This window comes from Scyliorhinus torazame, chromosome 8 (genome assembly GCF_047496885.1).
Source record: "Scyliorhinus torazame isolate Kashiwa2021f chromosome 8, sScyTor2.1, whole genome shotgun sequence".
NCBI lineage: Eukaryota > Metazoa > Chordata > Chondrichthyes > Carcharhiniformes > Scyliorhinidae > Scyliorhinus > Scyliorhinus torazame.
This window is the reverse complement of record NC_092714.1, coordinates 258,826,604-258,844,051: the sequence shown is the minus strand read 5'-3', so window position 1 is coordinate 258,844,051 and position 17,448 is coordinate 258,826,604. Positions and strand designations below refer to the sequence as shown.

Sequence of the window (17,448 nt, the reverse complement as noted above, 5' to 3'; positions counted from 1 at the left end):
TCATCTTCTGCAGAACCCCTCAGTTAGAATGGGAATTTATAATGTCATCAGCTGGACACATGTTGAATTTCTTTTGAAAGAACACGTTTGCCCAACAAAGAACACTGGGCAACAGCAACTGCTATGTTACATTTGTGAAGGACACACATATCTTTGCGGTGAAATAAAGTCTACAGAGCTCTCTAAGACAGTGGCTAAGATAAACCCAGATTACATCATAGAATCCCTACAGTGTTATTCGGCCCATCGAGTCTGCAGCAACCCTTGGAAAGAGCACCCTGCCTAAGCCTACGCCCCCACCCTACCCCCGTAACCCTGTAATCCCACATAACCTTTTGGACACTAAGGGGCAATTGATCATGGCCAATCCTTCTGACCTGCGCATCTTTGGGCCGTGGGAGGAAACCGGAGCACCCGGAGGAAACCCATGTAGCCACGGGGAGAAAATGCAAATTCCACACAGACAGTGACCCAAGCCGCGAATCGGACCTGGGACCCTGGGGCTGTTGTTTTATTATTTTTGGTCCATGGACTCCTAATTCGAACGTACCTTTAATCCGTGGACAAGCTGAGGCAGCCTGCTCGTCAGGACAGTGTGTTCCAGGATTTGTCTTTGGAGAGGAGAATACAGACTTGTCGGTGCCAAGGGAACAATTAAGAACCAGCTTTGGAGGAAGTCTGATTGGCTGGCAGCCTGTGGGTTTGCCAAGGACAGTGTTGTGGCGAATAACAGTCCGTGATTGGGCCTTGCGTGAGGCTTCTGAGAGAGCTGGAGTAAGTGATTAGATCTCTCTGTCTCTGTCTCTCTGTCACTCGCGTTCTCTCTCTCTCTCTCTCTCTGCTGAAATAATTCTTTATTGTTCTAAAACTAATGAATCGCTGGCACATCTTTAGTATACAGTTGAAATTACCTAGCATCACAAAGAAAGTAGACAGCCTTGTTAAGAGAAGGAAGAAACATTGAAGTGAAAGCCTGAACTCCTGAAAGTGGATTTGGATTTGTTTATTGTCACCGAGGTACAGTGAAAAGTATTTTTCTGCGAGCAGCTCAAACAGACCATTTAGTACGTGAAAAGAAAATACATAATAGGGCAACACAAGATACACAATGTAAATACATAGACACTGGCATCGGGTGAAGCATACAGGGGTGTAATGTTAAATGCGTCAGTCCATAAGACAGTCATTTACGAGTCTGGTGACAGTGGGGAAGAAGCTGTTTTTGAATCTGTTCGTGCGTGTTCTCAGACTTTTGTATCTCCTGCCCAATGGAAGAAGCTGGACTGTGTTCGCGACTGTGTGTAATTTCTTACGGTCTTGGGCCGAGCAGGCTGTGATGCAGCCCAATAGGATGCTTTCTATGGTGCATCTGTAAAAGTTGGTAAGAGTCAATGTGGACATGCCAAATTTCCTTAGTTTCCTGAGGAAGTATAGGCGCTGTTGTGCTTTCTTGGTGGTAGCGTCAACGTGGGTGGATCAGGACAGATTTTTGGTGATGTGCACCCCTAGGAATTTGAAGCTGTCAACCATCTCCACCTCGGCCCCGTTGATGCTGACAGGGGTGTGTACAGTACTTTGCTTCCTGAAGTTAATGACCAGCTCTGTAGTTTTGATGGCATTGAGGGAGAGATTGTTGTCACTGCACCACTCCACTAGGTTCTCTATCTCCCCCCCCCCCCCCCCCCCCCCCCCCCCCCCCCCCCCCCTGTATTCTGACTCGTCGTTATTCGAGATCCGACCCACTATGGTCTTATCATCAGCAAACTTGTAGATGGAGTTGGAACCCAATTTTGCCACGCAGTCGTGTGTGTATAGGGAGTAAGATAGGGGGCTAACTGCAGACTTTAACTGAAAACCATCATAGTGCATTGAAGATCTTTTATCCTTCAGCCAAGGTCCTCCGATATTTTAAAATAACATCAAATTCCACTTGGTTGTGACTCCGGGTCTGATCGTTGGAATTGACCGTGTACTAGCCTCGGGTGTCGTGACAACTTATCCCACACCGTATCCAATCACAGCCTCCATCATTGCCACACAGCGGCAGCAACATTGCCAAAAATACACTGTAGCAAAGGCTGCTTCGATAGCACCATCCAAACCCACAACCTCCTTGGAGGAACTTGGGCAGCAGATAAAAGGCAACGCTGGCGCCTGCTAGCCACGCTGATCCTGACTTGGAATGATATTGCTGTTCCTTCACTGTCTTATCTAAATCCTGGAACGCCCTTCCTTCCCAACAGTGCTCTGGATGTACCTACATCAGAAGGACTGCAGTGGTTCAAGAAGGCAGCTCACCACCACCTTCTCAAAGACAACTGGGTTGGGCTGGCCTAGCCAGTGACGTCTGCATCACTTGAAGGAATTTAAGAAAGGAAACAAATCTGTGGATTGGGATGGGACCTTGGACCTGGACACTGATGTGATGCAGTCTGAGTCAGGGAAAGTCATTCCACTCCTGTTGTTTTTTTTCAAGTAATTGGGCTCCACTGTCCAATGGTTTGGAAAATGAGTGGGAAACTCATTGCTTTGGGTCTCTACAAGTCAAGACATACTTTTCAACATGAATACATCCCCAAATGGAAAAATAGTGCCACCGTTTAAGGGGCAACAGCGTGGCCAATCCACTGACACATCTTGTGGGGGTGAGACTCCTGCAGACACAGGGAGAATGTGCAAAGTGCACATGGACAGTGACCTGGGATCGCATCCGGGTCCTCAGTGTCGTGAGGCAACAGTGCTAACCGCTGCGCCACTGCTGTCCGGTGCCGCCGCCTTCAAGAGAGGCATTGGAGAATATTTTCTGCAGCAAATATTTACGTTTTTCTTTTCCTTTATTGGAATAGATATCGATTTTAATAAAAACATGACAGCAATGTAGTAAAACTAACATAGTGGTGGTACTGTGGAATTGATTTCCTATCCCTTCGCTTGAACTTGAGCCAAATCCAACAAAATTGTAACGGTCCCAAGATAAATTAAGTCCGTTTCCAGGATGATCTATTTATTAATATAAAGATTATCAGAGATAGGCAAGAGGTTGCATTCAGATTGGTCATTATGTTATTGAATGGCGGTACAGACTTGAGGGGCTGAATGGTCCACTCCTCCTAAATCCTGTGATCATATGCTCAGATCTCAGAATCAGAGTCCGGCCCATTGCAATGAGCTTGGGCAGGAGATCAGTGCTTGGATGAGGTCTGGAATGCCTTAGAAACGGAAGGTTGTCCGCGGACCGCTTCACACGAGCCGACAGTCGATGGTGATGATCTCTTTCCTGCTGCTGCTGCTTTACTGGGAATTATGAGCCTTGGAGGCATTGGAAAGACTTAGGGCTGGATTCTCCGGCCTGCCACATTTCTGTTTCGCCCTGCCGGCGGGATGCTCCGTAACGCCAGCCGGTCTGTGGGGTTTCCCGTTGTGGAGCACCCGCACGTCGCCAGAAAACCCCCGGGGCTGCGGGCAAAACAGCATCCTGCTGGCGGAGAATTCAGCGCCCCCCCCGCCCCCCCGGTCTTCTTGCAGGAATCCCATTTTCTGGGATGGGAAAATAGATATGTTGTCCTTGTGGATTGGGATGTGACTGAGGAGCGGAAACGAAAACCGTCAGCAGTGAGGAGCGGGGTGACATATCGCTCGCTCCTTTTACCGATGAGTTGCCGACTAGGCCAAAACGATGACGCAAAGATTGTGCCTCTCCTGGCTGAAAGGAGCCTGCACGAGATTAGCCTTTGGGGCACCTTAATCCATTCCCAATGAGGTGTAGCGAATGAAAATGGTGAAGGGAGCAAATAGGTAATGTGAGCGAGTGCCAGTAATATTGGGGCCTCTGAAATAAACCCATGGGGTAGATTGAATCTGCAGCTTCCCCCCCCCCCCAACTTGTGAATTGGTTAACGCACAGCTCCACTGTGCTAGACCTTCTGTACCCTGCTCACGTGGCCATTGTTAGTGCACATGACTTTTCCACAGGACCCCTGAGGTTGGAGGGATGGGATGTGGTCGGGAATGTGCAGGCTCTCATACATTGTTCCAATCTCTTCTGCATTTAGGTGCTGGGTAACGTGACTGAGTTTCAGAGAGTCTATCACGTTCTTCAGGGTGGAATGAACTTTGACATTGACGTCAATGCATCTGTGTTCGAGACCAATATTCGAGGTAAATCTGTTTCGCTCAGTTGGCTGGGCGGCTGGTTCACGATGCAGAACGAGGCCAGCAGCGCGGGTTCAATTCCTGGACCGGCTGAGGTTATTCATGAAGGCCCCACCTTCTCAACCTTGCCCCTCGCCTGAGGTGTGGTGATCCTCAGGTTAAATCACCACCAGTCAGCTCTCCCCGTCAAAAGAGGGGAAAGCAGCCTATGGTCATAGAACATAGAACAATACAGCGCAGTACAGGCCCTTCGGCCCATGATGTTGCACCGAAACAAAAGCCATCTAACCTACACTATGCCATTATCATCCATATGTTTATCCAATAAACTTTTAAATGCCCTCAATGTTGGCGAGTTCACTACTGTAGCAGGTAGGGCATTCCACGGCCTCACTACTCTTTGCGTAAAGAACCTACCTCTGACCTCTGTCCTATATCTATTACCCCTCAGTTTAAAGTTATGTCCCCTCGTGCCAGCCATATCCATCCGCGGGAGAAGGCTCTCACTGTCCACCCTATCCAACCCCCTGATCATTTTGTATGCCTCTATTAAGTCTCCTCTTAACCTTCTTCTCTCCAACGAAAACAACCTCAAGTCCATCAGCCTTTCCTCATAAGATTTTCCCTCCATACCAGGCAACATCCTGGTAAATCTCCTCTGCACCCGCTCCAAAGCCTCCACGTCCTTCCTATAATGCGGTGACCAGAACTGTACGCAATACTCCAAATGCGGCCGTACCAGAGTTCTGTACAGCTGCAACATGACCTCCCGACTCCGGAACTCAATCCCTCTACCAATAAAGGCCAACACTCCATAGGCCTTCTTCACAACCCTATCAACCTGGGTGGCAACTTTCAGGGATCTATGTACATGGACACCTAGATCCCTCTGCTCATCCACACTTTCAAGAACTTTACCATTAGCCAAATATTCCGCATTCCTGTTATTCCTTCCAAAGTGAATCACCTCACACTTCTCTACATTAAACTCCATTTGCCACCTCTCAGCCCAGCTCTGCAGCTTATCTATATCCCTCTGTAACCTGCTACATCCTTCCACACTATCGACAACACCACCGACTTTAGTATCGTCTGCAAATTTACTCACCCACCCTTCTGCGCCTTCCTCTAGGTCATTGATAAAAATGACAAACAGCAACGGCCCCAGAACAGATCCTTGTGGTACTCCACTTGTGACTGTACTCCATTCTGAACATTTCCCATCAACCACCACCCTCTGTCTTTCAGCTAGCCAATTTCTGATCCACATCTCTAAATCACCCTCAATCCCCAGCCTCCGTATTTTTTGCAATAGCCTACCGTGGGGAACCATATCAAACGCTTTGCTGAAATCCATATACACCACATCAACTGCTCTACCCTCGTCTACCTGTTCAGTCACCTTCTCAAAGAACTCAATAAGGTTTGTGAGGCATGACCTACCCTTCACAAAGCCATGCTGACTATCCCTGATCATATTATTCCTATCTAGATGATTATAAATCTTGTCTCTTATAATCCCCTCCAAGACTTTACCCACTACAGACGTGAGGCTCACCGGTCTATAGTTGCCGGGGTTGTCTCTGCTCCCCTTTTTGAACAAAGGGACCACATTTGCTGTCCTCCAGTCCTCTGGCACTATTCCTGTAGCCAATGATGACATAAAAATCAAAGCCAAAGGTCCAGCAATCTCTTCCCTGGCCTCCCAGAGAATCCTAGGATAAATCCCATCAGGTCCCGGGGACTTATCTATTTTCAGCCTGTCCAGAATTGCCAACACCTCTTCCCTACGTACCTCAATGCCATCTATTCTATTAGCCTGGGGCTCAGCATTCTCCTCCACAACATTATCTTTTTCCTGAGTGAATACTGACGAAAAATATTAATTTAGTATCTCGCCTATCTCTTCAGACTCCACACACAATTTCCCATCCCTGTCCTTGACTGGTCCTACTCTTTCCCTAGTCATTCGCTTATTCCTGACATACCTATAGAAAGCTTTTGGGTTTTCCTTGATCCTTCCTGCCAAATACTTCTCATGTCCCCTCCTTGCTCGTCTTAGCTCTCTCTTTAGATCCTTCCTCGCTACCTTGTAACTATCCATCGCCCCAACCGAAACTTCACACTTCATCTTCACATAGGCCACCTTCTTCCTCTTAACAAGAGATTCCACTTCCTTGGTAAACCACGGTTCCCTCGCTCGACGCCTTCCTCCCTGTCTGACCGGTACATACTTATCAAGAACACGCAGTAGCTGATCCTTGAACAAGCCCCACTTATCCAGGGTGCCCAACACTTGCAGCCTACTTCTCCACCTTATCCCCCCCAAGTCACGTCTAATGGCATCATAATTGCCCTTCCCCCAGCTATAACTCTTGCCCTGCGGTGTATACTTATCCCTTTCCATCATTAACGTAAACGTCACCGAATTGTGGTCACTGTCCCCAAAGTGCTCTCCTACCTCCAAATCCAACACCTGGCCTGGTTCATTACCCAAAACCAAATCCAACGTGGCCTCGCCTCTTGTTGGCCTGTCAACATATTGTTTCAGGAAACCCTCCTGCACACACTGTACAAAAAACGACCCATCTATTGTCCTCGAACTATATCTTTTCCAGTCAATATTTGGAAAGTTAAAGTCTCCCATAATAACTACCCTGTTACTTTCGCTCATATCCAGAATCATCTTCGCCATCCTTTCCTCTACATCCCTAGAACTATTAGGAGGCCTATAAAAAACTCCCAACAGGGTGACCTCTCCTTTCCTGTTTCTAACTTCAGCCCATACTACCTCGGAAGAAGAGTCCCCATCTAGCATCCTCTCCGCCACCGTAATACTGCTCTTGACTAGCAGCGCCACACCTCCCCCTCTTTTGCCTCCTTCTCTGAGCTTACTAAAACACCTAAACCCCGGAACCTGCAACATCCATTCCTGTCCCTGCTCTATCCATGTCTCCGAAATGGCCACAACATCGAAGTCCCAGGTACCAACCCATGCTGCCAGTTCCCCTACCTTGTTTCGTATACTCCTGGCATTGAAGTAGACACACTTCAAACCACCTACCTGAACACTGGCCCCCTCCTGCGACGTCAAATCTGTGCTCCTGACCTCTATACTCTCATTCTCCCTTACCCTAAAACTACAATCCAGGTTCCCATGCCCCTGCTGCACTAGTTTAAACCCCCCCAAAGAGCACTAACAAATCTCCCCCCCAGGATATTTGTGCCCCTCAGGTTCAGATGTAGACCATCCTGTCTGCAGAGGTCCCACCTTCCCCAGAAAGAGCCCCAGTTATCCAGAAATCTGAATCCCTCCCGCCTACACCATCCCTGTAGCCACGTGTTTAAATGTTCTCTCTCCCTATTCCTCATCTCACTATCACGTGGCACGGGCAACAACCCAGAGATAACAACTCTGTTTGTTCTAGTTCTGAGCTTCCATCCTAGCTCCCTGAAAGCCTGCCTGACATCCTTGTCCCCTTTCCTACCTATGTCGTTAGTGCCAATGTGGACCACGACTTGGGGCTGCTCCCCCTCCCCCCTAAGGACCCGGAAAACACGATCCGAGACATCTGGGACTATGGCGACATTATTTACAACAGTATTAGTACTCCAGCTGGATTTTGTGCGCAGCTCTCTGGTGTGGGGTTTGAACCCACAATGCCCTTGTCCAGAGGTGAGAGGGCTGAAACCTGTAGGCTCTTCTTTCCTTCCAACCCCTTACCAATGAAGCCTGTATTTTCCCGGTCCCACCTCTATTCTACCTTGATTTAAATGTTTCTGCTCGTGATGAAACTTTCCTTTTTAATCTCGTCTATCCAGCTATTGCTAACCTTGTGTCAGGAAGTCCAGTACAAAATTGCCCAGGTTGACTTTCCAGCTGTTTATCAGCCTCTGCGTAAAGAAACGCGAGCAGACATCTGACTTAAATTTGGCCTTTAACATCCTACACGTGTGGCTTCTTGCTTCCATGCTCTGGTGTGTCTGAAAGTAAAGTTTTTGAGTTTGTTTTTCTGTCGGGTTACTGCTCCATCTGTTATGATACCTGATGCTGGTGTCTTTCCTGAGCAAAAGCTTACACTGCCTGTGTTATTCGGTATAACAGCTGTCGCAAAGGAGTCGCCATATGGGAAGATTATTGGCTTATGTGAGCATAAGCAACTACACCATCTTTACAACCATTGTCCTTTGTTCATTTATTTTTTTTAATTAAATATTTTATTGAAAATTTTTGGTCAACCAACACAGTACATTGTGCATCCTTTACACAATATTATTATTATTTTTTTTTTTTTTTTTTTTCACGCTGGTGGAGCACTGGCTCTGTGGGACTGTCACGCTGGTGGAGCACCGGCTCTGTGGGACTGTCACGCTGACGGAGCACCGGCTCTGTGGGACTGTCACGCTGACGGAGCACCGGCTCTGTGGGACTGTCACGCTGACGGAGCACCGGCTCTGTGGGACTGTCACGCTGGTGGAGCACCGGCTCTGTGGGACTGTCACGCTGGTGGAGCACCGGCTCTGTGGGACTGTCACGCTGACGGAGCACCGGCTCTGTGGGACTGTCACGCTGGTGGAGCACCGGCTCTGTGGGACTGTCACGCTGGTGGAGCACCGGCTCTGTGGGGTTGTCACGCTGGTGGAGCACCGGCTCTGTGGGACTGTCACGCTGGTGGAGCACCGGCCCTCTGGGGTTGCCACGCTGGTGGAGCACCGGCTCTGTGGGACTGTCACGCTGACGGAGCACCGGCTCTGTGGGGTTGTCACGCTGGTGGAGCACCGGCTCTGTGGGACTGCCACGCTGGTGGAGCACCGGCCCTCTGGGGTTGCCACGCTGACGGAGCACCGGCTCTGTGGGACTGTCACGCTGGTGGAGCACCGGCTCTGTGGGGTTGTCACGCTGACGGAGCACCGGCTCTGTGGGACTGTCACGCTGGTGGAGCACCGGCTCTGTGGGACTGTCACGCTGGAGGAGCACCGGCTCTGTGGGACTGTCACGCTGGTGGAGCACCGGCCCTGTGGGACTGTCACGCTGACGGAGCACCGGCTCTGTGGGGTTGTCACGCTGGTGGAGCACCGGCTCTGTGGGGCTGTCACGCTGGTGGAGCACCGGCTCTGTGGGACTGTCACGCTGGTGGAGCACCGGCTCTGTGGGACTGTCACGCTGGTGGAGCACGGGCTCTGTGGGACTGTCACGCTGGTGGAGCACCGGCTCTGTGGGACTGTCACGCTGGTGGAGCACCGGCTCTGTGGGACTGTCACGCTGACGGAGCACCGGCTCTGTGGGACTGTCACGCTGGTGGAGCACCGGCTCTGTGGGACTGTCACGCTGGTGGAGCACCGGCTCTGTGGGACTGTCACGCTGGTGGAGCACCGGCTCTGTGGGACTGTCACGCTGACGGAGCACCGGCTCTGTGGGACTGTCACGCTGACGGAGCACCGGCTCTGTGGGGTTGTCACGCTGACGGAGCACCGGCTCTGTGGGACTGTCACGCTGACGGAGCACCGGCTCTGTGGGGTTGTCACGCTGGTGGAGCACCGGCTCTGTGGGGCTGTCACGCTGGTGGAGCACCGGCTCTGTGGGACTTTCACGCTGGTGGAGCACCGGCTCTGTGGGACTGTCACGCTGGTGGAGCACCGGCTCTGTGGGACTGTCACGCTGGTGGAGCACGGGCTCTGTGGGACTGTCACGCTGGTGGAGCACCGGCTCTGTGGGGTTGTCACGCTGACGGAGCACCGGCTCTGTGGGGTTGTCACGCTGGTGGAGCACCGGCTCTGTGGGGCTGTCACGCTGGTGGAGCACCGGCTCTGTGGGACTTTCACGCTGGTGGAGCACCGGCTCTGTGGGACTGTCACGCTGGTGGAGCACCGGCTCTGTGGGACTGTCACGCTGACGGAGCACCGGCTCTGTGGGACTGTCACGCTGACGGAGCACCGGCTCTGTGGGGTTGTCACGCTGACGGAGCACCGGCTCTGTGGGACTGTCACACTGGTGGAGCACGGGCTCTGTGGGACTGTCACGCTGGTGGAGCACCGGCTCTGTGGGACTGTCACGCTGACGGAGCACCGGCTCTGTGGGACTGTCACGCTGGTGGAGCACCGGCCCTGTGGGACTGTCACGCTGACGGAGCACCGGCTCTGTGGGACTGTCACGCTGACGGAGCACCTGCTCTGTGGGACTGTCACGCTGACGGAGCACCGGCTCTGTGGGACTGTCACGCTGACGGAGCACCGGCTCTGTGGGACTGTCACGCTGGTGGGGCACCGGCCCTGTGGGGTTGTCACGCTGACGGAGCACCGGCTCTGTGGGACTGTCACGCTGGTGGAGCACCGGCTCTGTGGGGTTGCCACGCTGGTGGAGCACCGGCTCTGTGGGACTGTCACGCTGACTGTGCACCGGCTCTGTGGGACTGTCACGCTGGTGGAGCACCGGCTCTGTGGGGTTGCCACGCTGGTGGAGCACCGGCTCTGTGGGGTTGCCACGCTGGTGGAGCACCGGCTCTGTGGGACTGTCACGCTGACGGAGCACCGGCTCTGCGGGGCTGTCACGCTGACGGAGCACCGGCTCTGTGGGACTGTCACGCTGGTGGAGCACCGGCTCTGTGGGGTTGCCACGCTGGTGGAGCACCGGCTCTGTGGGACTGTCACGCTGACTGTGCACCGGCTCTGTGGGACTGTCACGCTGGTGGAGCACCGGCTCTGTGGGGTTGCCACGCTGGTGGAGCACCGGCTCTGTGGGACTGTCACGCTGACGGAGCACCGGCTCTGTGGGACTGTCACGCTGGTGGAGCACCGGCTCTGTGGGGCTGTCACGCTGACGGAGCACCGGCTCTGTGGGACTGTCACGCTGACGGAGCACCGGCTCTGTGGGACTGTCACGCTGGTGGAGCACCGGCTCTGTGGGACTGTCACGCTGGTGGAGCACCGGCTCTGTGGGACTGTCACGCTGACGGAGCACCGGCTCTGTGGGACTGTCACGCTGGTGGAGCACCGGCTCTGTGGGACTGTCACGCTCTGACGGAGCACCGGCTCTGTGGGGCTGTCACGCTGACGGAGCACCGGCTCTGTGGGACTGTCACGCTGACGGAGCACCGGCTCTGTGGGACTGTCACGCTGGTGGAGCACTGGCTCTGTGGGACTGTCACGCTGACGGAGCACCGGCTCTGTGGGACTGTCACGCTGGTGGAGCACTGGCTCTGTGGGACTGTCACGCTGACGGAGCACCGGCTCTGTGGGACTGTCACGCTGACGGAGCACCGGCTCTGTGGGACTGTCACGCTGACGGAGCACCGGCTCTGTGGGACTGTCACGCTGGTGGAGCACCGGCTCTGTGGGACTGTCACGCTGGTGGAGCACCGGCTCTGTGGGGCTGCCACGCTGGTGGAGCACCGGCTCTGTGGGACTGTCACGCTGGTGGAGCACCGGCTCTGTGGGACTGCCACGCTGGTGGGGCACCGGCTCTGTGGGGTTGTCACGCTGACGGAGCACCGGCTCTGTGGGACTGTCACGCTGACGGAGCACCGGCTCTGTGGGACTGTCACGCTGGTGGAGCACCGGCTCTGTGGGGCTGCCACGCTGGTGGGGCACCGGCTCTGTGGGGTTGTCATGCTGGTGGAGCACCGGCTCTGTGGGGTTGTCACGCTGGTGGAGCACCGGCTCTGTGGGGTTGTCACGCTGGTGGAGCACCGGCTCTGTGGGGCTGCCACGCTGGTGGAGCACCGGCTCTGTGGGACTGTCACGCTGGTGGAGCACCGGCTCTGTGGGACTGTCACGCTGGTGGAGCACCGGCTCTGTGGGACTGTCACGCTGGTGGAGCACCGGCTCTGTGGGACTGTCACGCTGACGGAGCACCGGCTCTGTGGGGTTGTCACGCTGACGGAGCACCGGCTCTGTGGGGTTGTCACGCTGGTGGAGCACCGGCTCTGTGGGACTGTCACGCTGGTGGAGCACCGGCTCTGTGGGACTGTCACGCTGGTGGAGCACCGGCTCTGTGGGACTGTCACGCTGGTGGAGCACCGGCTCTGTGGGACTGTCACGCTGACGGAGCACCGGCTCTGTGGGGTTGTCACGCTGACGGAGCACCGGCTCTGTGGGACTGTCACGCTGGTGGAGCACCGGCTCTGTGGGGTTGTCACGCTGACGGAGCACCGGCTCTGTGGGACTGTCACGCTGGTGGAGCACCGGCTCTGTGGGGCTGTCACGCTGGTGGGGCACCGGCTCTGTGGGGTTGTCACGTTGACGGAGCACCGGCTCTGTGGGGTTGTCACGCTGGTGGAGCACCGTCTCTGTGGGACTGTCACGCTGACGGAGCACCGGCTCTGTGGGACTGTCACGCTGACGGAGCACCGGCTCTGTGGGACTGTCACGCTGACGGAGCACCGGCTCTGTGGGACTGTCACGCTGGTGGAGCACGGGCTCTGTGGGACTGTCACGCTGGTGGAGCACCGGCTCTGTGGGACTGTCACGCTGGTGGAGCACGGGCTCTGTGGGACTGTCACGCTGGTGGAGCACCGGCTCTGTGGGACTGTCACGCTGGTGGAGCACCGGCTCTGTGGGACTGTCACGCTGGTGGAGCACGGGCTCTGTGGGGTTGTCACGCTGGTGGAGCACCGGCTCTGTGGGACTGTCACGCTGGTGAAGCACCGGCTCTGTGGGACTGTCACGCTGGTGGAGCACCGGCTCTGTGGGACTGTCACGCTGACGGAGCACCGGCTCTGTGGGACTGTCACGCTGGTGGGGGATTAGGGCTGCGAGGGTCCCAGGCTGGTGGGGGACCAGGGCTGCGAGGGTCCCAGGCTGGTGGGGGACCAGGGCTGCGGGGGTCCCAGGCTGGTGGGGGACCAGGGCTGCGGGGGTGCCAGGCTGGCAGTGTCGGCGCTGCAGGGGTGCCAGGCTGGTGAGGGACCAGTCAGCTGTTTTTCCTGGGTGGTTGGGGACTAGCCTTTACACAATATTATAACAACACAAATAACAATGACCTATTTTATAAACAAAAAATGAATAAATAATAAATAACAAAAATGAAAACTAGCCCTAATTGGCAACTGCCTTGTCACAAGTAACACTCTCCAAAAATATAATTTAACAGTCCAATATATAATTATCTGTAGCAACGACCTATACATACTATACAGTATATATTAACAACCCTGAGAGTCCTTCTGGTTCCTCCTCCCCCCCCCCCCCCCCCCCCCCCCCCGATCCTGGGCTGCTGCTGCTGCCTTCTTTTTCCCATTCCGTCTATCTTTCTGCGAGGTATTCGACGAACGGTTGCCACCGCCCGGTGAACCCTTGAGCCGGCCCCCTTAGGACGAACTTAATCCGCTCTAGCTTTATAAACCCCGCCATGTCATTTATCCAGGTCTCCACCCCCGGGGGCTTGGCTTCTTTCCACATTAGCAATATCCTGCGCCGGGCTACTAGGGACGCAAAGGCCAAAACATCGGCCTCTCTCGCCTCCTGCACTCCCGGCTCTTGTGCAACCCCAAATATAGCCAACCCCCAGCTTGGTTCGACCCGGACTCCTACTACTTTTGAAAGCACCTTTGTCACCCCCATCCAAAACCCCTGTAGTGCCGGGCATGACCAAAACATATGGGTATGATTCGCTGGGCTTCTCGAGCACCTCTCACACCTATCCTCCACCCCAAAAAATTTACTGAGCCGTGCTCCAGTCATATGTGCCCTGTGTAATACCTTAAACTGAATCAGGCTTAGCCTGGCACACGAGGACGACGAGTTTACCCTGCTTAGGGCATCTGCCCACAGCCCCTCCTCGATCTCCTCTTTGTTCATTTATTTGATGCCTCTCCAGATTTTTTGGTTTCATTATTACATGTGCCTCCCACTCCCATCACTGAACCCAATGCTTCTCAAAAGTTTGTTGGTCAAAGGACTCCTTTTCAAATTGGTTAGTAACCATAGACACCCCAACTGAATTATTGTATAATATGAGAGTGTTTTAGCAATGCTTTGGATGTTGGCTACAGTATTTGTTGTGGGTTCAAGTCCCAGTCCAGGTCTTGACACAAAAGGCCAGGCTGACGCGCCAATGCAGGACCGAGGGAATGTTGGACGTGCCGTCTTTTTGATAAGACATTTAATTGAGGCCCTGTCCACTTTCTCAAGTGGATGTAAAATGTCCCATGGTTCTTCTTCAAAGAGGAGCAGAGGAGGTATTGCCAGAGTCTCAGTCAGCGTCACAAACACAGATATTATCGGATCATTATCACATAGCTGACTCTATGCTAACTGACTACCCTTTCCTGCATTACAACAATGACTTCACTTTAAAGAAGCACGTCATTGGCTGTAAAGCTCTTTGGGATGTCCTGTAGCCGTAAATGACACTATGTACATGCTAGTCTTTTTTTAAAGAAAACGGGTTGTAAGATTGTTTGCCTGCTTCTGCAAGGTTCGTCTCTACTCTGTGTGATGTTTGCCCCACTCTGCACCTATATCCTGGCTTGCCCCCGGGCCCATCTCATTATTACTGCCACACTATTACACACACACACCACACAAACACATACACACCACACATACACACCACACAAACACATACACACCACACAAACACATACACACAAACACATACACACAAACACATACACACCACACAAACACACCACACAAACACACCACAAAAACACACCACACAAACACACCACACAAACACATACACACCACACATACACACCACACAAACACACCACACAAACACACCACACGAACACATACACACCACACATACACACCACACAAACACACCACACAAACACACCACACAAACACACCACACCACACATACACACCACACAAACACACCACACAAACACACCACAAAAACACACCACACAAACACACCACACCACACATACACACCACACATACACACCACAAAAACACACCACACAAACACACCACACCACACATACACACCACACAAACACATCACACAAACACATACACACCACACAAACACACCACACAAACAAATACACACCACACATACACACCACACAAACACACCACACAAACACATACACACCACACAAACACATACACACGACACAAACACATACACACCACACAAACACACCACACAAACACACCACACAAACACATACACACCACACAAACACATACACACCACACATACACACCACACAAACACATACACACCACACAAACACACCACACAAACACATACACACCACACAAACACATACACACCACAGAAACACACCACACAAACACATACACACCACACAAACACATACACCACATAAACACATACACACCACACATACCACACAAACACACCACACAAACACATACACACCACACAAACACACCACACAAACACATACACACCACACAAACACATACACACCACACATACACACCACACAAACACATACACACCACACAAACACATACACACCACACAAACACATACACACCACACAAACACACCACACAAACACATACACACCACACATACACACCACACAAACACATACACACCACACAAACACATACACACCACACAAACACATACACACCACACAAACACATACACACCACACAAACACATACACACCACACAAACACATACACACCACACAAACACACCACACAAACACATACACACCACACAAACACATACACACCACACAAACACACCACACAAGCACATACACACCACACAAACACATACACACCACACAAACACATACACACCACACAAACACATACACACCACACAAACACACCATACAAACACATACACACCACACAAACACATACACACCACACATACACACCACACAAACACACCACACAAACACATACACACCACACAAACACATACACACCACACAAACACATACACACCACACATACACACCACACAAACACATACACACCACACAAACACATACGCACCACACAAACACACCACACAAACACATACACACCACACAAACACACCACACAAACACATACACACCACACAAACACATACACCACACAAACACATACACACCACACAAACACATACACACCACACAAACACATACACACCACACAAACACATACACACCACACAAACACACCACACAAACACATACACACCACACAAACACATACACCACACAAACACATACACACCACACAAACACACCACACAAACACATACACACCACACAAACACATACACACCACACAAACACATACACACCACACAAACACACCACACAAACACATACACACCACACAAAGACACCACACAAACACATACACACCACACAAACACACCACACAAACACATACACACCACACAAACACATACACCACACAAACACATACACACCACACAAACACACCACACAAACACATACACACCACACAAACACATACACACCACACAAACACTCCACACAAACACATACACACCACACAAACACATACACACCACACAAACACACCACACAAACACATACACACCACACAAATACATACACACCACACAAACACATACACACCACACAAACACATACACACCACACAAACACATACACACCACACAAATACATACACACCACACAAATACATACACACCACACAAACACATACACACCACACAAACACATACACACCACACAAATACATACACACCACACAAACACATACACACCACACAAACACATACACACCACACAAACACACCACACAAACACATACACACCACACATACACACCACACAAACACACCACACAAACACACACACCACACATACACACCACACAAACACATACACACCACACAAACACATACACACCACACATACACACCACACAAACACACCACACAAACACATACACACCACACAAATACATACACACCACACAAACACATACACACCACACAAACACATACACACCACACAAACACATACACACCACACAAACACATACACACCACACAAACACATACACACCACACAAACACATACACACCACACAAACACACCACACAAACACATACACACCACACAAATACATACACACCACACAAACACATACACACCACACAAACACATACACACCACACAAACACATACACACCACACATACACACCACACAAACACATACACACCACACAAACACACCACACAAACACATACACACCACACAAACACATACACACCACACAAACACATACACACCACACAAACACACCACACAAACACATACACACCACACAAACACATACACACCACACAAACACA

At 52.0% G+C, this 17,448-nt stretch overlaps 1 protein-coding gene across 2 annotated transcripts in view; it reads left to right on the top strand.

Moving 5' to 3' along the window:
- Positions 1-17,448, top strand: part of edem2 (ER degradation enhancer, mannosidase alpha-like 2) — a 67,033-nt gene that overhangs the window by 12,571 nt on the left and 37,014 nt on the right. For both annotated transcript variants that reach the window (XM_072515186.1, XM_072515187.1), the window contains one exon: positions 4,053-4,158. In XM_072515186.1, the coding sequence (XP_072371287.1) occupies positions 4,053-4,158 (106 nt within the window). The remainder of the gene's footprint in view (positions 1-4,052; positions 4,159-17,448) is intronic.